General features: G+C 44.0%; 1 protein-coding gene across 11 annotated transcripts in view; it reads left to right on the top strand.

Annotated features, from left to right (window-relative positions):
* Nucleotides 1-23,503, top strand: part of FGGY (FGGY carbohydrate kinase domain containing) — a 327,607-nt gene extending 304,104 nt beyond the window's left edge. For all 11 annotated transcript variants that reach the window (XM_063344960.1, XM_063344959.1, XM_063344961.1 and 8 more), the window contains 2 exons: nt 22,666-22,727; nt 23,254-23,503. In XM_063344960.1, the coding sequence (XP_063201030.1) occupies nt 22,666-22,727; nt 23,254-23,335 (144 nt within the window). In that variant the 3' untranslated portion in view covers nt 23,336-23,503. The remainder of the gene's footprint in view (nt 1-22,665; nt 22,728-23,253) is intronic.
* Nucleotides 23,504-24,280: the final 777 nt, after the last annotated feature.

Below are 24,280 nucleotides of genomic sequence, written 5' to 3'. Positions count from 1 at the left end.
AACGTAAAGAAGTTCTTTAGTGCAACAGTTGGTCCACAACCTCAGTAAGACCAACTGGCAATTGTGAGTAGACAACATTTCATAAGAACACCCATAAATAGTACCGGGACATAGTCAGCGTTTTTGCTGACAGAACTGAAGGGGATCAGCCTATTTCCATTTCTGGATCAGGCAGTCTCTCGTGTAATTTTGTTCCACTTATTTCCATGGACGTGCTTCAGTTGATGATCTGATCCTCTATTCCTCTTCCAAAGCATTACCTGTCAGGTCAGGGATTGAAATTAATACAAGCGTCTTGTTGATTTCCATATTTTCAAAAGCAAGAACCAAATGCAAGATCAGGGAGGAGATGGTTTTTTCCTTAGAAATGGTAATAACTTGGGAAATCAAAAGAGGAAATAAAATGACTTCTCCCTGTTGAGTTAGGGAATGTTGCCTTCCCTCATCTCATTAAAAATTTAAAGCACTCTTGTTTCTGAGCAGGGTGAATTAGTAATTAAGTGCTATAATCAACTTGTGTAAACATAATATTGAAGGAGAGCAGCAAATTAATCATTTCGTTGGCTTGCCTTACCCAATTAATGCACCTTTTAGTAAAGGCCTTCCTGCCGTGTTGGGATGGCTTTTTTGCCTCCTGTTTCCTTAATCAGAGGATTTGGGGAAGGCAGAGGAAGGAGATGGTTGTTCTTAAGCACCATACCCTACACAAGGAGTGTGTTAAGGTGCTGTGATCTTGCCTTCCTGTTCTTCAAAAGCTCCAGATTTGTACACGTAGAGTTTGAGCCCAGGTTTCAGAGGAGGCCAACCTTGGGCAAGGCTACCTGACAGCTCTTGCTTTTCTGAGTAGTGTATTGGCTGGGTACGGCCTCTTCATCTAAACGATTTTTTTAAAAAATTCCTTCCAAGGTTGTGTATTATCAATCTCAACTGACAGGACACGTGCTCCATAAAAAAAGAGACTTTAAGTTTCAGTGTGTAGCTTATATACCTACTGTTAGAGACATATTGTAATGGTGAAAAGAGGTGGATCTTCACAGTCCATTCATTTGTTGTTCTCTCGCTTCTGACTGGCAGCAAAGTCATCAAGGGATGTCATGGACACTTCATGATGTAGACCCTGCTGCTTGCTGAGAACCAAACTGTTTTCCACGTAAGCGGCTAAGATGTTCCATGGCTGTGGAGTATATTTGCAGCTAACCAGGGCTGGACTCAAAGCAGTGACTCGGCAGTAGAACTTTATCCCTTTACCTCTTTCCTTGGTGTTTTGACACTGAAATACATCTTTGCCTAATTGAAAGGTTTTTTTTTTTTTCCTTGTGTAATAAAGTTAGATTCAATACGGCATGCATGAAACCACCAAGATACTGGCACTGCCTCTGGCTTTTGTGTAGAGTCAGCTGCCTTCTTACCAGAAATCTTTGGAGAAATATAGATGAGAGAGAAAAATTAAAAGGCAGTGATTTGATGGCCACTGTCCAGTTCCTTGTGGCCTAGTGTTTATGGTACAAAGAGTGCCTTTTTAGTTAGCATATTTTGGCCTTACTGTCAGAAGTCTTTGCAGTAAGGGTAAAAAGTGGATGAATCACAACTACTCTTTTGCCCTAAAGATGATCCTTCTGTATTAAAGCTGAGAAATATAAATGCTTTGTCTGTCTCTGCCAGGCACAGAATGAGCTTTCAATCAGTTTGAGAGTGTGATTTTTCTTCACTTTTCAAGCCGCAATAAATATACAGAAGCATTTCTACTTTCAGCTGACTTCAGTGGACAGTATTTCCATACGGTTGGAAATCCTCTCTTGGTGGGAGTGAAATCACACATACAAGCACCACCACTTAGGGAGTCAAACAGCTGAGATGTGGCTGTAGCTGATAGCACGACGCTTTCACAAAAGTGCTAAGAAAAGTACCCTCTGTCTTGTTGCTGTTTACTGACATGTGATACTGGTTGACATCTGTTGCCCTTCTCATTTGAGGACTGTTTGCTTTACTAACTTTAACATTTCCACATTGCTATGCTGTTGAAGTGCAGATACACAAATCTCCTTGGAGTCCCCAAGGTCCTTTTATGAGAAGCAGAGCTGCCATCATTTGATATCATCCTGCTGGCTGCCTTTTATATTGGAGTTGAGCGAAATAACTCTGTTGCTGTTAAACATTCTTGGTGGAGTGCAATGTCTAACGCTATATGTTGTCATACATTTGATGTATGATCAGATCAGTACATGCTGTACAGTAGTGTTTGGTTCATTGTCACATTAGATGATTTGTGGTCGTTTTATATCACTTGAAATTATTACAGGTAAAAACTTGTCTAAGAAAATGTCAAAGTTTGTTGTATCAGGTCATACAGCTACTGAAATGATGGATGAGCTTAGTCCATATTCATAGTGCAAAATCCTCAGTTAATGTAAATCAGTGTTGCTCCAGGATTTCAGAGGAGTGACACCAGTTTACTCCAGTGCCCTGATCCAATCAAGCACTTAGGTACATCATCTAACTTTCAAGTAGGCAAGAAGCTCAGTTGAAGATAAGCAGGACTGCCCGTGTGCTGAAGTACTTTACTGGATCAGAGCCCAAACAGGAATCTGACACGCAGTTCACTGGTAGATGACACATCTTGAAATGATAAAGGCTGTTACAGCTCTTGCGATTGGTTCGTATTATTTCCCATTCAGAAACAAGCTGTGGATGCTATAGGTAATAGGATACAAAGGCGGTGTCTTTTGTTAAGTGCTGTCCTTTTGTGGAAACTTAGCACGCTCCATTTTAAATGTCATCCAGTACGTGAATGTTCAGATTTGGAATTTCTCAGTAACTCTTTAATGACAAGGAAGGGCAGCTGCACTAGGTCAGTGTAATATATTGGCTACAACAGAACTACCCGTTTACATTAGCCAAGTATCTGACACAGAAGTACTGAAGTTGGAGGCAACAATCTCAGAAATCCGACACTTAAAGATGTGTCCATATTATTTTTCTAAAAGTAGGTGCTTTATTGAAATACCACACTAACAAAATGAAATGAAACATGGCCTTTTATTTTGGGCATCGGTGAAAGGAGATGGGGCACTGTGTGTTGGGATATCAGTGTGACTTACTTGTTTATTCATTCTGTCTGAGAGTGGTGATAAAGATTTTATTACTTATTTTTTACATTTATGAGGATGGACTGAAAAGGTAATAAAGACCTCTCCGATGCTCAAATGACCGGAGAAATCTATTTAATCCTCTGTGTTTATGCTGAAGGTGCAGCCAGCTTTGCGCATTGGCGTAACTCCATTGACTTCACCTGAGGTCTCTGTCTTGCATGCACGTACCCGGTTACCATATTAGAAGCAGCGATATGCATGCGAATACAGTCTCTTCTGTCTGTAGGCTCAATGTGTAGATTGTCATGAGTTTTAGCTTTTAATAAACTTACATCAGCTGATGTTGGCAAAGAATAAGATTTAGTGTTTTGTTGATCTGCAGAAGTTGAGACTCTTACTAAACCAATGGTATTCTTCTCATCTGTCAGTAAGCCCCAGACCTGGCAAGCAGGAGAAGATATGCTGCCTAGAATAGTTCAGGTTCTGCTGCTGCATATTTTTGTAACAAACCATGAAATGACCATGGTAGGGTTTGTCTAAGGAGATGCACAATTAGTTGATCTTTTTTCAAGCGGAGTTAAGACTAAGATCAGCTTGTAGAAGTTTAATAATATCACAACCTTAAAGTTTTTCTAGCTTCCTGGCGCTGTCTTTTCTTGAGGAAAACCATAAATATGAAGAAACCATAAATATGTCTTTATGGTAGATAGATATTTCTTTAAAAAGTACTGTGATCCATCTCCTTTCTATTTTAAGGACAGATTTTACCCATATACTCAGAGACATAGCTGAAGTCATTTGGACCTTGGACTCGCCTTCTGTCCAGGCCATTTAAGCAGGGAAAAATGTGATAGCAATATTTTATAGAAAGATGAGTACAAAGGAGGGTACCATGGATCCTTTGTAACTGTCAATAGCCAGTAAGGTCCTTTGCAGAGTGTGTCTTGCTTAAATGATGTTTGGGATGTCAAACAAGTTAAAGTCCCTCTGCCCTCACCTCTTCAATAGCTGAGCAGAACAACCCTCAAGTTATGCACTGGAGAATTGGAAACTCAATCTGGCTGCATTGTGAGATTAATTTTCCATCTGGGATTTGCACTCTTGCTATGTCAGCACAGGGGATCAGACTGTTCTGTGGCAAAGCACAAGCATGTAGAGTCAGAGCACTAGCTGTCTGAAATGCTTGAGGATTTTTCACAATAAATTTTTTGAAGGACATTATGATCACTTAGTCATGGGATTTGATGCCAGTAGTTCATACCACCCTTACTTTTGCCACCCTATATTTGAAGAAGTTTTATAACTTTCATGTACTGCGTTGTCCTTTCTCCTGAAGATGTCTAGAGGGCTTCGTTTCTCAAAATTTGCCCTATCTCTGTAGTTTAACAAGACTCTGTTTACTGTCTAGGCATTTCCAGTACATTTCATTTTTTTGGTGGTTAACAGTGAAGACATTTTTCTTTGTTCCCTTTCACAAAATACTTGATCTCAAATGGTAGAGGAGAGATCCCGTAACCTTTGTTAGTTTTATTAGCAATAGAAGGCAGTTCCTTTATTAGCAGCTCATCCTCAGAATTGGAATCCAGTTCTCCTACTCTTCCTTTGTTCAGCTAAGTCATAGGTTCTTGTTTCCTTGGTTTCTTAGATGGAGACATATAACAACCATTCCCAACCCTTGCTTGCTTTCTTGTTTTGAAGCAACCTTTCACACCCACTGTGCTGTGACATTTCTGAGGCACAGTTTGATACTAGAAATTGGACAGTGACATGTAGAGAGAATCCATATGAAATCGCTTCATGGCTCTGTTTTGTTTTTACTGGGACAAGTGTTCACGTAATGATTAGCAAGACCATAATTGTCACTCTTGAGGGAAATCTGGGCAGAAAAGCTAACCACCAAGTGGGTATGGAAAAGCATAAGTTGCAGATTTTTGCACAAAGATACTCCCCCAGATGAGGGTTGAAAAACACTAGAAGAACATGAATAAGGAGAACTGCAGTGCCCATATCTTGCTGTGCCTTATAAGCGTGTTTAAGCAGCAAAAGTGAGTTGGATTGTCAGCTTTCACAAGTGCGCTTTACAGCTAAGAATAATGTATGGGGGATGTACTCAATGTGTAGTATTCCCAGGGCTTGCACTCACCAAAACCTTACTAACCTTCAGTACATAAATACATTTTGACGCATGTAGGGCCTGTTTGTGTGAGCACCTGCTATAAGTTGTTCTTTTCTGCACGGCTTCCAAATAGTCCTTTATCAGGTAGAAATTTTAGGGAGGAGGGTGGGTGTGGAAGCTCTGATGGGAGCACATTGTTTTGCCAAAGAACAGAGTAAAGTGATGTGGCAACACACTCCCGGCTAAGCAGAGGGAGGAGTGGTTAGGTCTCACCACGTCACTTCTTTTGGAGCTCTGAAATCACAGAGGACCCTCCAGGGGTAAACACTCTGGAAATAAACCAATTTGTAGTCAATATTTTCTCCTCTGAAGAATCTCTCCACAGCAAGAGTATGCGTGGAGGGCTGTACCGTAACCAAGCCCAACCTCTTCCTCCCAGAACTGTGGGGTGGAGGATGATAACGTGTGGCATTTGGAAGGTCCCTTCGTTGTCCAGCCCTGTAGCTCAGAACTGAGTTAGGCACCTTGGATATATTCAGCAAAATATTGCTGAGCCTAGCAGCCTTGTGTCAGGCTCCTTTTGCTATCAGAATGTCTGGTTAGACTTGATTTTTGCCTAATTTTCCCATACTGGCGTCTTCCTATCTGTGGTTGTGGAATCACTCATTTCTGTTAATTTTAAGTAGTTTAGGTATTGAATCCTGTATCTTTAGATGAGACTGAGGGAAGCCGTGCTCGAGTGCCTTACAGCAGATGAATTGGATATGCGTTAGCCTCTAGGTTGGAAGCTGGCACTTAGCTTAGGTGAAAGAGATGACTAATGGCCCTAAAGATGCTAAGCTGTTTGAAGCTCTTCTGATAAATGGGGTCTTTTTGTGATGAGCTATCCTCACTTTCTTTGACTGGTTGGTATAAAAGCTTTGTATATACAAGCACATTACTCATTATTTACTGCTCCTGTTGTAAGGTTGTTTAATTTTGCAATAGTCCCATCTAAGGGATGATTTTTGCATTGCATGAAAGGGAGACTAAGCAAGCTTTGCTTTTCATTTGCTTTGTATAACTTTGCCCCTGTGGAAACATTGGATAGCCAGCTCATTTGCCATAAGACACAAAATGCTGAACTTCTGGCTTTCTGGATGTGGAAGTTCCACTCATCCCAGAGGAGAACCAGGCATGGAAAGAGAATAAAAGAAACATGAGAAAGAAGATAGATGTGGCGGAGAGCGGGGCTTTTCTATTTCGTCACTAAATCCCCCATATCCCCACCATCTCCCCCCTCCCTACTCCCCCTCTGATGTTGTTTATTCTTGGCTCTTGTATTCTTGTCGCCTTCTTGTTCGTGCCTCTCTTCTGTTTATTTTTTTTTTCATTTTTTCTTCTCCTCTCCTCTCCTCTGTCTCTTTCCCTGCTCTTTCCATATCTCAGTCTAGTACCTGTGTCCTCATGTAATAAAAAGGAAAGAGGAAGGGATGGTTTGTGGCTCATTCAGTGCTGATTCCCTAGGTCCGCTCTCAAGGCTTGTAGGACTTCAGTAAAGCGTTGTGGCGTATCCTCTGTTCTGTGGGTCCAGCATAGCCACGCAGCACTGGTTGGGCTGTGCCAGTGTTCTTGGACTGGAAGAGGGAAGATTTATGATGGCATTGATCACAGTGCTAAAATAAACTGCCCTCCCCTAGCCAAAGGAATATGAGTTTGTAAATGCCAACGTTTTATACACAAAATGAAGGACACTGGCTAAGGAAGCCAGCTGCCTAAGTTAGCTGTTCAACATCTGAAAATGGCAAGTCTTTAAAAGCAAAGAGCCAGAAGAAGTCATTTATATTAAAACAAACTCTGTCATGAGTCATTTGACTTTTTTTTCTCTTACACACATAGTTTATGTCTCAGGCCTTCTAAGGCCCGAGTAACATCTGATACTCTTTAGGCTGAGCCGACTCTAATAGGAGTAGGATCCTGCTTCCAGTTACAGTATACCACTTAGAACTCTATTTAATTTGAGTCTTGTGTTTAAAGCCTGTAACTATTACTTCTTTGTCATTTTTATGGTAATAGAAAAGATTGTTTGTCTGTGATTCAGTCCCAGCCATGCTGTTGAACAGGGCTGTGTCCTCAGCAGCAGCAAAGAAAAAGTGGCCCGAGAGGGGCTTTGACTTTTTGCCTCATTCATTTTTCTCATGTGGCTTCAGTCGTGCAGGTCAGCAGGCACGAGGTGGGATGGGGGTCCCTCGCCATCGCTCCCAACCACTATCTCAGTCTAACGATACCAGCAGAGCATTGCTCCACATTTCTCACACAGTTTGCACATGAGCTCCATGTGATTTTTCCTCCCTTCTGCTTTAAATGAACCAACACCAAAGTGTACGCTGTCCGAAAAATAGAGCCTTGCCTTTCTTCCCATTTCTCTTTTTTTGGTCCTCTCCCTTTCCTTTGTCTCCTCCCTTCTGCTCCCGGGTTTTTGTTTAAATATTTTTGCTTCAGGTGAGAAAACAGTTAATTGCAGCTAGAAAATACGAAAGGTGTATGAATTCTTCAAGTCTTGGTAACGGCTTGTGCCAAGGCCTTTATAGACCTGAAAGGGGAAAGTGAAACTCAGACAAAGGCCAGAAAAACTTTGTCCCACTCCAAAGCTCACAGGGCAAGTGTTCCAAGGCCCCAGCCAGCTTCCCTGGGCAAGGATAAACCTCGGGGCCCACTGCTAGAAGTGACTGCACCTTAATTAAGCAGCATGACTCTTGTTCCCCCTAGTGGCTAATTACACAGGATCTGTTTCACATGATCATTTCGTTTAGCTGCCTTTGAACCTCCCTGCCTCATTTTCCTCCCATCCACATTTTTTGCTATGTTTTGTAACTTTCTCAGTTTCTCCGAATGATGGCATTTGCCGTTCTTCTGACTGTGACTTCAGGAAGCAGCAAAACGTGCTATGGATAGATAATACCTTGTATCTGCAACACAGCAGTAGGATTGAGGGTTGGAGAGGTTTTTGCCCATATTCCCCTGTGCGTGCTGGATTTTTTCCTGCAGCGTTAGCTTTAAGGGTTAAGGAAGAAAGGCTTTGCTTTGTTTATCGTCCTCCCTGTTTGTATTGTAACTCCTCCAGTATGAACAGATACTAATGTCCAGAAATGTTAGACACCTCAAATCAGCAGACTTGTTTAATGTCCTTGAGATAAGAACTGAATTGCCTGGCTTTATGGATCAAACAAATACCACGTAAAATGTAGTATAGTATTTCTTAGTGACAGGGGGAGAAAAAGCTGTATTTGCCAATGTAGTTCTTATTAGTAATGGGAGATACTGCATATATTGGGTGAAACTCAGTGTTTCTGTACTAGTCTCTGAACTAGCTGTACTAGTTCAAATCTAACCTAAGCCACTGTAGTATCAAGTTCTTCTGAGTTCACCTCAGTATAAATAAAAGCAGAATTTTGCATTGAGAAGACAATGTATGTTACCTTACTCGAATATCAGAGTACACAGATTTTATCCCCAGCTTTGCCACTGACTCTATGACTTTGGGCAAGTTGCTCGACTTTGTTCTTCATCCAGCTGAGTTGTGAAGCAGATCTAGTGATGGTTAAGTATCTCATAGGCTGGTTTTATAGTTATAGTAAAGGTGCTAGAATGAAAAGTGCAAAGAAAATCTATGATGGTGCTAATGGTGTTGCGCCGGTGGATTAAAATAAGTAAGAATGGAAAGGCCGGTAGACTGACAACGCCGTTGCACATAATTGGAACGTCTTTTGACTTCTGAATGGGAAATCAAAACCTTACTTTAGAACCGCAACCAGTTTATTATGTGTGGTCATTTTCATAGCTATATATATATAACGTGGAAGACGGCCTGTGTAGTCTGATGTGAATGCAACTCTGAAGTTTATAGCAATTTTTAATATCTACAGCATTCATGACTTTTAAAGGTTGTGTTATACATTTGCAGTGAAATGCACTTCGTATGCAGAATTTGTGTTTTTAGAAAATATTTGGGCAGGAATGGGAGACCACATCCTTTAAAGCACAAATTCACTCCTGGTTTGTATTGGCAATTCCTTAGGAACAACAGAGGCTAATTCAAGATCAGCATTTTCATTCACAGGCGTGTAGCTTTAGACATTAGGTGTAGGCATGCTGTATCTAACATGTAACCGAGAGACTGGGTGTTCTTTTTGCGCAAGTGTGGAGCCTTCTAAACGGCAGTTGAAGACATTTGCTGCAGACTTTTGGCTGCAGTGGGATCAGGATTAGCAGAAACAACAGACACATCTTGCATTGCTGGGCATTTTTTGATTTGCATCTGAAACTGGTTCGTGACAGGTCAGTAACCCAATGAATGTAATGTAAAACATTCAACGGGATAAGACCTCCTTGTTATAGCTGTATCCTTTTTCTTGCATGTCTGGGTTATATTTTTTTTAATTAAGTTACTGACTTGTAGAATGGCCCGCAGTCCTTCTATTCCTGTAAAAATGAAATGACTGACAGCTTTGCAGTTGCACATGGTCCTACCGTTTGTTGGGAGAGGAGGAGGTAGGATGGGATCCTACCAAATTTTAGATGTATTATATATAGAGATGTATTATATAGAGAGAAAAGATTGTTAAGCGTGAGAAAAGCACTTAGCCAGGCCTGTTACTGATCCGGTCTGATTTTATATAGATAACCAAGCCAGAGCAGAACAATGGGTAAGTGCATTTAGAAAAGTTGTATAGTAAAATTAAGACTCTAATCAGATAAAAGTAATTTAATTTCCCTCCCCCCATTCTAGACTTGTCACAGCCAAAGAAATACCTTTGAACAAAAACTATCTTTTTTTTTTTTTTTTTTTAAGATTTGCTGTATTAAGCAATTTCCAAAGTACGAAATTGCTGCTAATGGAAAAATGAAACAAATCTGGGATTTTAAGCTAGTGGAGTATTCGTGCAAGTAATTAGCCTGTACAAAAGGAGCATTCATCTTGAAATGACAGATAAGTGCTAAGGACAGGATTGAAAACTGTAAATATGTTAGCACTTTAAGCAAGAGCACAGCTTCGGCACTTGTTAGACTCATCAGCTGCTGTAAACAATATGGATCTTTGAAATGATCTCTGCTGAGATCTCAGCACATTAGATAATGATATAGTTGTTCATTTTTGCTTCTGCTGTTTCGTTTTTTTCTCTCAGAAAGTACTTTCTGCAAAGAATAGGCCTGTGATGCTGCCAGCACACACACTTATCTTTCTCCGTACTCTCTCGCAGACCCAGCAGAGGCTGTGGAGTCACTGTGGGGAGCAGAGAACAAGCCCGCGGAGCTGGGCTCTGCCTTTCCCGATTTATGCACGAGTGAGGAACAGTATGTGCAGCTGCAGGACAACTTTCCTCTCATGGCTGTGCCCCTACCCAAGGCTAGGAAAGGCTCTTTGAGGTCATCCCGGCTCAGTTCACAGCTAGGACGCTTCTTCAAGTACGATTTTAAAAGGCAGGCTGTTCAGGTGGTGGTGGTAGCAGTTTCTCATGTGCGGCTTTGCAAAGGGTTAACAGTGTCTGAGCTGTAACAATGGGGGGTTTCATGTTGTGAAAACTGCATACAATAGAAATTAATTTGAAACCAATAAATCCACTTTGCAAAGGACGCTGTAAAAAGCTTGCATACCACCATAACTCATGAACACTCACTGACCTCGCTGAGGTTCTGATCGGTGACCTACAAGTGCAAAGCTCCATGAGCCATTTGAGTCTCTGCTATTCATCTCTCCTCTCAGCTTGCTGTCTTTATATCAAAGGACAGATCCTCAGCAGCAGGAATTGGCGCAATTCTTAGCATCAGCTGAGTCGTGAAGCACAAAGTGGTTTTTTCTTCAGTTGTGTCCCACATTGGCTAGATTTCCCTCCTAAGTGATATTAATCTAGTGGTGTTATTGATTCCCATGGAATATATGAGAAAGTGAGGTCCAGGAGGCTTGCATGACTTGTCCGAGATTAAAATTCAGGAGCCAATGTATCCGACTGCCCTCCTTACAGTCACAGAAGTTGTGCTGGGAAGAGCTTTCCCCCACGAGCGTTTCAGGAGCAGTGGCTTCGAAATTTCTCATTAAAGCGAGTGAAGGGGCAAGGTTTGCTTGGAAACAGGAGCCACAAAGTGCAGCTCACTGGGGGATGGGACAGCAAAGCAAAAGAAATGGTGACCAGCTGGGTGTTGTAAGGTGAGAACATCGCTCTGGAGGGATTCTGTGCTGTTTGCCTTTCCCGGAGATAAAAAGCACAGCTTATAAACCAGCTCACCAACCCTCCCACCTAGCCACAAGTTGGAGGTGGGAAGGTGGAGAGAGTCTAGTGTGCTCTTCTCTGCAAGATCTCCGCTTTAAAGATAAGCCCTGGGGCAGGATGGTGCTACATTAGATCTCGGGCTGTGAGCCAGCCAAACTCTGCTACCACTCGATGACTCACTCGCACGCCAACTGCACTTTTAATTCGAACTGGGGTGTTTTCAGACAGAACCAGCTATTGTTTTGGGCACAGTCAATTATAAAATGGGCTCTTTTTTTCTATTTACCAAATGGATACAACTGCTTTCTTAGAAGGCCTCCTGAGGAAAAAGATGCCTCAGATACCTTTAAAAATTCCTGCTGGCATTGCTGGGTGGCAGGTTTAGATTTGCTCATTAAAAGAGGTTATGTAATATTACTGTAATCAAAGGCTCTTTTATGGCTCTGGGGCAGGTGGGGATTAATAGCCTTTGGTTTTGGTTTTGTACAGAAAAAAGTCAGGTAACAGGCAGAGTAGTGATGAGGGTAACTTTTGACATTTGCCAACAGGAGTAGTTTTTTCCCAATGAATTAGTGTGAGTTGGTGCCTACAGGTTTTTCTGTGCAATGAACGTAACTGCGCTACGCGGAGAGGTTGTGCGTCTAAAGAGCTGCCTCCTTACAGAGAAGTTTTAATGCTAAAGAGAACTGTATTTACCATTTCCCACTGATCTCCAAGAGATACAAGCCAATCTTTTTAGGGGCAAGGGGAGCAAAATACCAATTCTGATGCGACTATAACAAGTTTCCTCACATAAATCTCTGATTTCTGTGTCCGCAGGAATCCCACAGTTCGGCTTGGGGTTGTCCCTTGCTGTTAGAGCACATTTGGCATCAGACTGGCCGTCCCACCCATCAGACCAGGCTTCCCAGGTCTTTAAGGAATCAAGAGCTTTCTAAAATTTCATAGCAATATGTATCCAGCATTTAAAGTGCTTTTAAGGAACGGCACTCTCCTTAAAGGACAGATTTAATGGCAGAGAGCAAATGAGAGCCGTAGCTTCTCATCCCTGGCTGACGCTGATTTTCAGACCTAGAGAAGAGAGGGTGCCCCTGTTTTTAACAAAATGGGACAGTATCATCAGCTGATCAGTGTGCTTTGCTTCAGCTCTCACTCAGTTTAATCACTTGTAGCCTCTGATTTGGGAAAGAAAAAGACTTTCTGGAGCAGTGAAAAGGTTGCTCACTCCTTGTCTGTAACGATCATGGCAAAGAAAGCAGCTGCCCTCTGCCATGGACAGCTGTCTTCTCTGTACTGTGCTTCCCCAGGAGAAATGGCTGTGCAGTCCCGTCCTAAACTCCTAACAAATTTCTCATTTCTTCTAGGTTTTACTCTCTGCCTGCCGCATGTTGGATATCTATAAGATATCAGTTTTCTCTTATGTGGTATTTTAACTTCTTGTTGGAGATAGGATGTCTGTAAAATTACCAGCAAGGCTCTCTTCATGTTTTAATGCAGTTTTACTCTCTGTTTTAACATCTCAACCTTCTACTGGTTTACAGTAGTGAAATGCTTTTTTTTTTTTTTTAAAGGTCTCGTGGTTTTTATGAGCCCCTGTCCAGGGTAATTTCCCAAATGCAGTCCAGATTGGGTAAAATGTAAGCATATTTCTGACGTAGATGGGGTTTTTTTTATAGTAAACCACACATCAGATTAACTAGATAAAAAATAATCCCAAATCAAAACTCACAGCAGGGATTTCCCTCATTAACCTCAGGTAGACACTGGAGCATGGCAAAGAATATCTTTGAAAGATGAGGGGAAAAGGAAAGTCTCCTTAGCGTTGGAAACAGGGAAAGAATAATTAGATAGAGAAGAGTGAAGTGTTGCAAATGGTTTCATTTTCTTGATGGAGTAACCCTAAAGCCAAGTGTAGGCAGAAGGTGTTTTTATGACAAAATCCCAGCTAGATACCCCAAAAATGCTAAAACCCACCGAGTGGGGAAATGAACGGAGAGACGTGTGCAGATTAATTAGATCGAAAAAATGTTTTGACAGCGTAAGTGAACATATGGAAAGAATTGAGAGAACCCGATCCAGTTCCCCATGTGTAAATGATGCCTTAGCCATAGCTCATAAAGCAAATACAGATGCAAAAAAAAAGGAAAAAAAAAAAGCCCCCTTTCCTATCCCCTCCCCCCAGTACAGCCCAGTCCATTGCCAGATGGCAAATAAAAGTTTGAACTCAATGACTAAACGCGAGGAAAGCTCTATGTTCAGCGTGAATGTGAAAAGAAATCAGCTGAATAAAGCTGAATTTTGCACCTTAAAGGAAGTGGTGCAGTTCAACTAAATATTGTGTCAAATACACAGCTGAGTGTCAGGATATCCTGTGCGGATGCAACTTCTCTGTTTTACCTCCCCTCTCCAAGTGACTCCTTCTGCTTTCTGTCCAGCTCATTCCTTTTGTTGTGCACAAATCGGTGTGGAAGGACAAACCTGCCCTGCCTGCCCCAAAGGTTTTACCACCTAAAATTGAGGGTAAAAGCATTAGTCATAGAATAGTTCATAGCATGGTTTGGATTGGAAGGGACCGTAAAGATCATCTTGTTCCAACCCCCCTGCCATGGGCAGGGACACCTCCCACCGGACCAGGCTGCTCAATACTGCCAGCAGAGGGTGAGAAAGGAGCCAGAGAAGCGAAGCAATTTGTTCCAGGTTGTGCAGAAGAGCAGCGCTCCCAGACTTAGTCTACTCCATCACCAGCAGCGATGAGTGTGGAGAAGGCTGATACAGCTATAAGCTAAATTAGCTGTAGTGCAGTGCCCTGCATTGGGATCTGACGTAGGAATCTGCTCTCTTGACTCCCAGGTGAGCTTGCTTTCTGTTGAACAGAGCTGCCTGTCAGCATAACGTTCCCAAGCCTGAAAAGTGGGTTAAATCAATATATTTTCATGTGGTTTATATGGACAAACCTTCTTAGTCTATTGTAACAGCGATGCTGTGTGTGGTTAAGAAATTTATTCCACCTCAGAAGGGGGTGAGGGAAATGTGCTGTCAGTCCCAGTTGGTGGTGTAGTCAGGGAGCCTCCCCGTTGGTGACAAAGCTGCCACCCACAGTGGGGAACCAGCGAGGAGGCAGAGAGGCCCCAGGTTGTGGAAACCAGGCTGGTGGGCAGGTTTCCATGTGTGCTGCTGGGATTGCATCTTATCAGTACCTGTGCTAGCCGTATTTAAAACTGTCTTGGATCTTCTGACGCAGACACTAAAGTGGCCGTACGCTTCATGAATAATCTAGACGAGCTCATGTCAGGGTAAGCGTGGCTAAACCATGCCCCAGCTCCTGTGCAGACGGCTTAGATGTTGCCCACAGACTGTTGATTCATGGCACCCAGTGCCAGCAATCCGTGAAACTGAAACAGGAGCTAAACACTTGGGCTCTTTCCATTGCCCGGGTAAGCTGAAACCCCTGCTAAGCTGTCAAGTTTGCATCCAAGCAGCTTTGGGCACTAAGAGGTGCCAGCACTGGAGCCCTCACAAAGCAAACTGCTTAATTATTTGATAGTCAAAGGCAACTCGGGGGAGCACAGAGTCAAATCAACAACAAAACAACCTATATTTAGTAGCAGTGTGGCTGGAGCTTAGACCCAAACATAGTTTCCAGCTGATAGATGATGTGGCAATCATAGCTGACCCTTGTCCCATTCTAAATTTGGTCTGCGGAATAAGTAATTAATATCATCGCTAGCACAACAAGCCACCCTTTACAGCAGCTGCCTTGCCATTGCTGCTCCTCTTATGGCTTTGTCTGTTGGCTGGCCAGCCTGGCTGAAGCTCAAGCTCTGTGTGACACTGAGCGGTGGTGGCCACAGTCTGTCTGACACTCAGTGTAGTCACTGAAGCTGAGTAAAAGTAGGTGCTCTGGAAGTAGAATTGGTACCGTGGCCTTATCTGCACTTGTCTCTATTGTTATGCGATCGCTTTTCCGTTTGTTCTTGTCTCTGATACTAAGGAGTGAAAACCGTGCTCCTACGGTACAGGACAGGTGGAGTGGTACATACGTTAATGAGTCCGGCAGTAGGACTGAGAGCTCCCACCACCCACAGGACAAAATTAGGGACAAACCTAGAGTTTACAAACTCTGTCTATAAGCCAAACCAAACCTGGGGAAAAACAATGGGCGCAGCCTATTGCGGAGAGAGGTAACTGAAAATTAAAAGACTAAATTACATGTCCCAGGTAACTCGGGGAATCTGCTGCAAACTTTCTGCATCCTGATTCAGTGCTTGAACCAGAAAACTTCCTTGTTGCAGTACTGAGGATCCATCCAAGGCCCATCCAAGGCCCTGTCTGCTGAGGTTGGATGGTTTAGAGGCAGAATAATGTTGGGCTTCTTTTAAACTACCTGCCTGATTCCCCTCCACCTCAGTAGCAGTCTTCAACAAACAAATGCATAAAATATTCCCCTAAGGTAGGCCAGTGCTGTTATCGAACGTATGGATAGTGAGATCCAAAAGACCTGTGACTTTTCTTCGAAGACAGACTTGAACTCAAGTCCTGAGCTGGTGTCCTGCTCGCTGGACCTCCATCCTTCCGTTCTCCTCTTTTCCCTCCTTCTCGCTTACAGGCACAGACAGACTGAAATGTACACTCTCTCTGAGAGGTTTGATACAAACAGAAATCTGTGTTGGAACAGAGCAAAAGGAAAATACAAGCTTGTGTGAAATTTTCCACCTTTTCACTAAATGAATGAAAGCCAAATTTTCACACTTTGGTCTTAGGTGTGAAATTTTTGCTCAGCTCTAATATTTATCCATAATGTGTTTTAAAACTTGGCTCGCTCTGTTCAGAATACCACAGAGAATTGAGTTACAGATTTTGGGCTTTGTGCTTGCTGCCAAGATCTGCCCCTATAACTCAAACAAATTTAAGGGTGGGGGGGGGGAAACCCACTAGAAAAATACTGTATATGGTCCATCACATGCTTTCTTCATGCAGTCATATACCACTAAAAAGTAATGTTCTGCTAGGGCTCTGTTACATAAATACATTCATGTAGCTCCTGTAAGCACAGATAAGATGAATTTTGCATCTCCAGGCTATTGAGTAAGCAATCCCTAAATAAAAGCCTATAAGAAAATAGCAGCCTTGCTTACGATTCTTAGAAAAGCTTAAAAGTAGTTCTTGAACATCAGTATTTCAAGAAATCTATTTATTGCCCTCAAATTCAAATATATCTGTGATTGGACTTCTTAGAATGATGGTAGTTAGCATCTGTTAGTCTCAGCTTATGTGTGTGGAATAGTAATGAATGAGAGAGAGGTTCTTCACTGCTGAAAAACAGTAACAATTATTACATATAACATTATTTACTGTGTTTGTTACGAGGACTTAGAAGCGTAAAGAAAGCCAGTCTGTTAGTTTGAAGGTACTTACAACCTGCTGAATTCTGCAAATCAGAACAAATCTGATGGAGAAGGGTGTTCCTACCTTTCGGTCTGTTGTAAATGGGGCAACTTGTTTTCGGGTGATGCTGGATCTATGACAGTCGAGTTGTACGAAAACACCAGAGAGTTGGGACTGGCCTGAGTGGGAGCCTGGGTAATGTTTTCAGGGTAATGAAGGCAAAATTCATGTTTCAAAGCTCTGAGTGGTTCAGGAATTGAGACTGGCCTTCCATGCTTACACTCCTGTCATTCTCAGGATGACGTGAAGAAGCACTTTTGCTGGTACCGATTTCTCACCACGTTTGGCTGTAAGAATGGCAGTGATTGATCACTTGGCTTGTATTGCCACAATAAAAATGAATAGAATTTCCTACTTTTGCGTAAGTACTAAGATGAGGTGAATTAACAGCTTCAGCTTAGGAAGAAGAAGAGCAAGCCGTGCATCTCACCGCAGCCTGTTCTGAGATTTCTGAATTAGTTATGTTACAATTTATGATCCCAAACTGGTTTACAGCAGAGTTATTTCTCATTTGTAGGCCAGTCGTTCTTGGTGCAACAGAACTGTGGCTGTCACTGGACAAGCCATAAACCAGCCGCCTTCGCAGAGAAAACTTGCTTAATATGCGTTTGAGTACCCCTCTTGGTTTTCACGTCGTGCGTGGTTACACCCACACAGGCTGGTGAGCTTTGCTGGGGGCTTTTGTATGCGTGAGCCAAATGCTTTCAGCCACTGAAATTGTACAGTAAAACTTTAGATGATAGATGGTTGTTTTCACTGTTAAGTTAATAACTACGCTAGGTAAAAGTCCAAACATTTCTTGGGATTATCAAAATGAGTAAGTGGGGAGAACACAGCTGGGAAATTGCATTTGTGCTCGAATGCCTCATCCATTTAACTTTGGATACAGTTTTTAAAGTACATAAATAAAGCAAAAGCCCAAACTCTTAAGGGGACTGATGTTTCTCAGCTCATTAATTTCAATGGGATTTTGTTACTTGACTTCCTTACCTAAGGCTGACATCCCTAAATCTGGTTTCTCATTTAATGTGTGCTTTTAAGGGCCTACATCCTATTAATTTTCAGTAATATTCAGCCACGTGAGTCCTTGAGTCACTATTGAAAATCAGACTTACAGACTATTCCCAAGCGGACTGATCTTCCTTGGCTCCCTCTGTAGTCCCAAGGGAGACGGGCTGCTCTTGGGGGGTGAGCAGGATCGTGCTGGGTGCTGTGAGACAGCCCTCGCAGCAGCCCATTGACTAGGGAATCAAACACCGGACTCCCAGTCTGAAGGTAGCCCCTGGAAGCACCTCCAGTGAGCTCCTGACGCCAGGCTGACATGCTTTTCCTGGTGCCTCCTGGCGTGACAGACCAGCTTGCTGCGCTGTGGCTGCCACACAGCGTTAAAAACCTTTTCCTTCCCGTTATTGAAGGGACAACAGTTGACATTTCCAGCTTTTATATTCTACGTCAAAAGGGGGTTTCCCTAGGAGATAGGGTTTTCCCTGGGTTCCAAATAGGGTTTCCCTGGGAGATCCGCTGCCTGTTGAGGCTACTCTGGTGTTTTAAACTTACCCCCTGCCCCAGGTCGTGCCGGGGAGCAGAAATCAGCCAGCAGTACTGAATTTGCATGACTACTGACCTTCCCGGCTGGGCCGCCCTTCCAGCAGCAAAATGGCACCTTGTTCTGAAATCTTGGTGGGCCTTGGAGAATTTGGTTCCCTGGGCCTGTGCCTTCCATCGCGGGCAGGGTCACCCCGTTCGACTGACTCTCTCCATGGTAAGCAGAGTGTTTACTGGCTTGTATCTGTCTCAGCTTTGACACTCTAACAAAAGGTTAGAAATCATGAATGCATCCCTTTATTTCTGCTCCACAGTGCCTCTCTTTTTTTCTGTGTAAACCCTTCACTTGCCTCTTGCCCAGCCTTTAGAAACGATGATCAAATGCGAACTTTCAGGGTTTATTTATAGCATAGCCTTTATGGAAAGAGAGAAAAGAAATGATTAAAAAGCAATTTTACAAAATATTTTGTTTTAAGAGAGAATTCATTGTGTTTAAATCACTGTATTCATTGTGCCGTCTAGACTGGCAAACAAAGAAGATAGAGCGTCATTCAAATTAAGATTGTGAAATTCTTGGTGACTGGAATTATGGATTTGGATGTCAACCCTCAAAGAAACTATTTCTGAACAGCAGTATTATCACTTTGCTATATTTAAGGCTTTGTTGGAGGCAGAACAGTGCACAAGGTTGATCTGATTCAGTAATGCGATTCTAATGTTCCTTTGTTTCCGATTTCATTATAAATTCATATTTTCAATGTTCTGTTCCTCTTTGTCCCCAGAAAATTGTTGAAAAGACTCTCCTCTGGGAGTAAAGTTTTTGTTCAAACTAACAATGACCAAACTGACTTTAAAAAACAAAAAAACACACAACCGAAATACAAATTAAGAAAGGGAATTCATTTAGGATATTTTGAGCAACGTAGAATGAGTGAGTTGTTGAAAATTGATGTCTGTATATTTTTTTAACATGTTATTCCACATTACCGTGCTAGTTGCTGTGAGATCTTAACGCTGTGGATTCTCAAAGACCCAGGCATTTTCAGTAGATCTAAAAATACAGAAGTATTTTACCTCTTAAGCTGGAAAGACGTGGCACCTTCCTCCTTAGGTGGATAGATGGGTCAACCAGTAGAAGATAAGCAGCACCCAGGCCCTATTCCCCAGTTTAGATCAGGGCTTGAGGGACCAATTTTCCTTTAGGGACCTCTCTAGCCCGTCCTGCTGCCAGCCCCATCATAGAATCAATTAGGTTGGAAGAGACCCTTAAGATCATCAAGTCCAACCATAAACTTGGAGCAGTGGCTCCCTCCCCGGCTGCCCGTTGGAAGATGGGCCGTCTGCGCCAGGGGTTTCAGGTCTGAGGAGACCTCCCAGGGCGCGTAGGGGCTTTCTTCAGCCCTGTGGAGACTCGGGTGCACCCTCCGAAGACCAAAGTGGTCTGAAAGCTGGAGTGTTGCAAGTGCCCTGTGTGGTGTTGGGCCCCAGCAGGGTGGCACAGGCGGGGAGCGAGGGGACATGTGGGAGGGAGCCTGAGCCAGGGCCGGAGTGGCCAGTGGGACAGCCGTGTCGAGCAAGGCTCCCCACAGACCTTCCGTGCCTGGTGGGGTCAGCGCTGGTGTCTGTTCTCTCTTGAACCAGCCTGAGGAGGCCTGGAGTTAGACCCGGGGGAGACCTGGAGGTAGAGGAGTAACAGTGTACAAATGAAGCCTGTCTGAAGGTACGTTGATCCCCAAAGGCTGGCTTGTTTCCCAAAGCAGCAGTAATGCATTTATCAGCTCTGGAAGTTTTAAGAGCCCCCAGAGTAAAGCAGAACATGAGTGTGTAGAGCATGGCAGAAGCAGAACATGTCCTGGGAACGGCGCTGGCTCTGTCCTCGTCGCAACGCTGCCCAGAATGGGGCAGCACCAGGCAGACCCTGTGTGTGCATGGAGCGTGTAGATGGCAAAGTTTGGCTCTTCCTTTCATTTTTGTTACACCTGAGAAAGAAGTGGATTTGTCTGAGATGTTTAGACCCTTTGGACGCCTTGGGTTTATTTTTGTGCAGTATCTCCAGGGCAGGTCAAAAGGAGGTGTTAAGCAGGGAGCAGAAAGCAAGGCGACTCTTCCCATTAGTGAGAGTGCTTGCAGGGGCTTTGCCTTATGTTTTCTGTAAGACACGAAAATATCTGGAAAAGCAGCATTGATTGTAACAGAGGGAATTGTCTTTTACTTTGAGGTTTGGGTTTGTTTTTTTTTCTGTGTGTTCATTCTTTTTTTTTTTTGTGTGTGTAGCCTCTAAATCCAGCTGGCTGTGTAAGGGATTGTAAAGGATAGACGATTGTAAACAGGAACAATGCTTGAGCAAGTATCACCTGGTAAAGACCAGGGAATAAATGGCCATTTCTCTAACCGGGAACGATACCAACCTTTCCATGGCAGTATGTTAACCTGGCTGGTGTGCGGAGACTGTGCCAGCCGGCTCACATGTCCCAGAGGAAAGAACGCGCTATCTCACTGGAAGTGTTATTTCAAGGGTGTTTCTTGGGGAATCAAAGTCCAATCAAGTTCTGCACGTACGAAAGAGTACAGGGATATGAGTGCACAGAAATACTCCACGCTGTTTTATCAGATGCACTAATGGAGTAAATCCTGACTGCCCCGTCACTGGCAGTGCTTTTGACTTTGGTAGAGCCGGGATTTCATCCAGTATTAACTGCCTGCAGTTGACAAATGTAGAAAGTAGGCGTTCCACATTCCAGTAGCACACTCGGACTGGCAGTATGAGGACGTGTTGATGAAGGACGAAGCAAACACGCCCAGAACATGGCAGGTAATAAATACTGCAGGTTTGCCCATCCAGGCAGGGCTGGGGACCGCCGTCTGCTCTGGCACACGGGTGGCATCCCAGGCACCGTGTGCCCAGCTGAGCAAACGCTGCGCCGCATGGGAGAAAGAGGATCTGCTGGCTTCTGGGGCAGCCCACTTCCATCCCAGCATTTCGGTCACGATCATATTTCTTTAACATGGGGAAATGGGAAACCGCAAGATGCGAAGTCTGATGATCATCTTGCTTATCCTCAGAGCCTCCCTGCCTGCCCTGGGCCAGTGAAACTGAGCTTACGTTCCTCATCTGTGTCGTGACGTTCTAGCACATCCTCAGCTGTAAAACGCAGGATTAGTGGGAAGCAAAGATTTTACTACAGCAGATATTACAGCCTATAAAATCATCCAACCCTTTTAAAAATCTAGCCATGGTAGTTGACTAGATGGCTTCCAGCAGCAGCTCACGCTGACTGTTCTCCAGGGCTCACTCTGATACTCTCACAGCGCTGTGCTTTAGGCACTAACATTAGAACAGGTTTCGGGTCCTGCTTAGAACCTGTGAACGCTGATAGAGATTTAGTCAGACATTGATTCTTGAATCCTGATCCTGTTATGTTTTAACACTGTTCCATCTGAAAGCTATCGCTTTAATGCTCCTTGTGAAATAACTTCCACTGAAAATAGCCCGTGCCCGCTGCCTCCACCCTTGCCTGAGAGCGTGATCCTCTATTAACGTCGGTGATTAGTGTCTCGTTCCAGTGGGATCGCTCAGGAGAATCCACAGAAAATCAAAATCTCACAGAGATCAGGAAAGGAACCAAACTGTTTGGTCCTCTCCCTTCCGCACGGGGCTGTGTCCCAGAGACTCCTTCTGCAGGGCATTCTGTGAGATCTCTTGGTCTGACTTGGCTTGGCCAAAAGCAGAGTAGGATCAAAGTCCGTCTCTTACACCTCTGTTCTGGAATGGGAGGGCAGCTCTGGGCTCCGAAACAGAACTTTGCAAGTTACCTTTAGCCTCTGGAGCACACTCGGGTCCTCTGTCGCTGTAGGGAATTGATACTTTGGGAATATGCTTGAGAGATCTCATGTAAAGTATTGTTTTGTTTGAGAAATCTCCCCTCCGGGGATGCAGTGTTTAACATTTCCTTTGGGTAGTGTAAATAATAAAAGATAAGTCTGTTCTGCCTCGGACTCCCAGTAAGAAAGAGGAACAGATTTTGGTTTACTGAGGGGTCTGCAGTACTTTGTTCTCATGACTACTATATAATAGGATTGAACATATTTTATGCCATCTGGCTTGTTCAGCCGAAACAAAATACATCAGTAATGTTCCGATTGGTTTTGAAACATCTTGTTCTTGTCAAAAAGTATTTTAAATCAAAACAGGCTTTTCCAGTTCGTGTTTGTCTTTTACTAGGAGGCCATGGCGAAAATGGGGAAAATTGGGAGAGTCGTGCAGCCTAACCATGAGCATAAAAGGTAATTCTGACTTTCGTGTCTTCATCCGTGAGAGTTTACTGACGGTCTGGTCCGTCTCTTTATAGCTCTGCTTGAATGGGGTACGATTTCTCACCCAGATTTTTTACGGATGATGCAGGGATCCCGCTTTCTACACTGGCTGAAGGCAGTGGTTTGCCGTCTGTGGGCCGGTAGCCCAGTGGCTCATGCCATGGCTTTCCTCGGCAAGCCAATGGCACCGGCACGGCCAGGGGACGCGGCGAACGGTTCCGCCGGTGCCGGGAGGTGAAGGCAACCCCAGCTGCCGTCCCGAAGCGGCCGCAGGGCGGGACCCGCTCCGGCCGGGCCGTGACGCGGCGCCCCGCGGGCCCAGGCGCCGTGCGCTGCCGAGAGGAGCCGGGCGCGGGCGGGCGGCGCTCGGCGGGGAGAGGGCGCCCCCTGCCGGCGGCGGGCGGCCCCGGGGAGCCGGGAGCTCCCTGACGGGGATGGGGCAGGGGATTTAAATCTTAAAATCTCAGGTTCTGTTGAAATTTATTTTCTTGTGCAGATTTTATGACAAGAAATACCAAGTGTTTCTGAAACTCGTGGAGCACCAGAGAGAGTATCGCTCCATCATGAACAGCTGCTAATCCAGAGGCACGTCGTCTGGGAAACAACAGGGATAACGAATTTCCAGATGCTATTGATGAGGGTAATTTCTTCTCACTGTACTGTCCGTGGTAAAAATATACTTTTATCATGTAAAGTGCGCGTTTTAATTTTTAATGAGAAATAAAACACATTCACTTCACTGTGAAGCACTGGGTATTTTCTGTCAATAATCCGTGCCCCCCAGGGACAACGAATAATCATTTTCTCCGGTCAGAGAAGATGAGACAACCAGCTGCGGGTGCCCCAGTGCTGATATTTAGGCTGGCCACAAGCAGGAACAGCACAAGGGACAATGTAACTCACTCAGGTGGACTTGAAGCGCTGCCCTTTGCCATGCTTTTTCACACCTGGCATCACACGTGGGCCTTTTAATTTTAGTATCTGCTACAGCTAAGACCCAAATGTGACTTCCATTGGAAAGTTATATGTGGTTATTTTTTCACTCTGATCATAATACTTCTTTGGTGGCTGATAGTTTAGAATCGCTTTTGCAGCTACACAGTCTTTTTCTCTCTGTTTTCTTCTGTTTCCCACCCTCTTTTCTCTGTCTCCATTCTCGCAGCGAAGTCATTTTGCTATCAATAATTTGTGCCATTTTTTCTTTTGCAAGTCACTCACCCTCAGTGCACGTTAATCGCTGTGCAGACGTGAAACGGCCCACCGTTGACATTGAAAGACTAGGCTGAGCAGACACAGTTGCTGAAAATATGTTCATAATGCAGGTGCATTCCATCCACCCTGCCAGCTGCCTCGCGGGGAGTCAGCCCTGAAACAGCCCAGCTCTCCTCCGGGTCTGTTCGCATCACGTTGCATCAGCCAGACCCAGCTCAGAGCACGTGTGGCTACCCGGCCCACCAGCTGCAGAGCTGGGCTCGGCGACAGCAGGTACCGGGAACGCAGAGGGAGAGGGAGAGAGGGCTTTC

Source organism: Chroicocephalus ridibundus, chromosome 8 (genome assembly GCF_963924245.1).
Source record: "Chroicocephalus ridibundus chromosome 8, bChrRid1.1, whole genome shotgun sequence".
Classification (NCBI taxonomy): domain Eukaryota; kingdom Metazoa; phylum Chordata; class Aves; order Charadriiformes; family Laridae; genus Chroicocephalus; species Chroicocephalus ridibundus.
This window is presented reverse-complemented; position numbering and strand designations above follow the sequence as displayed.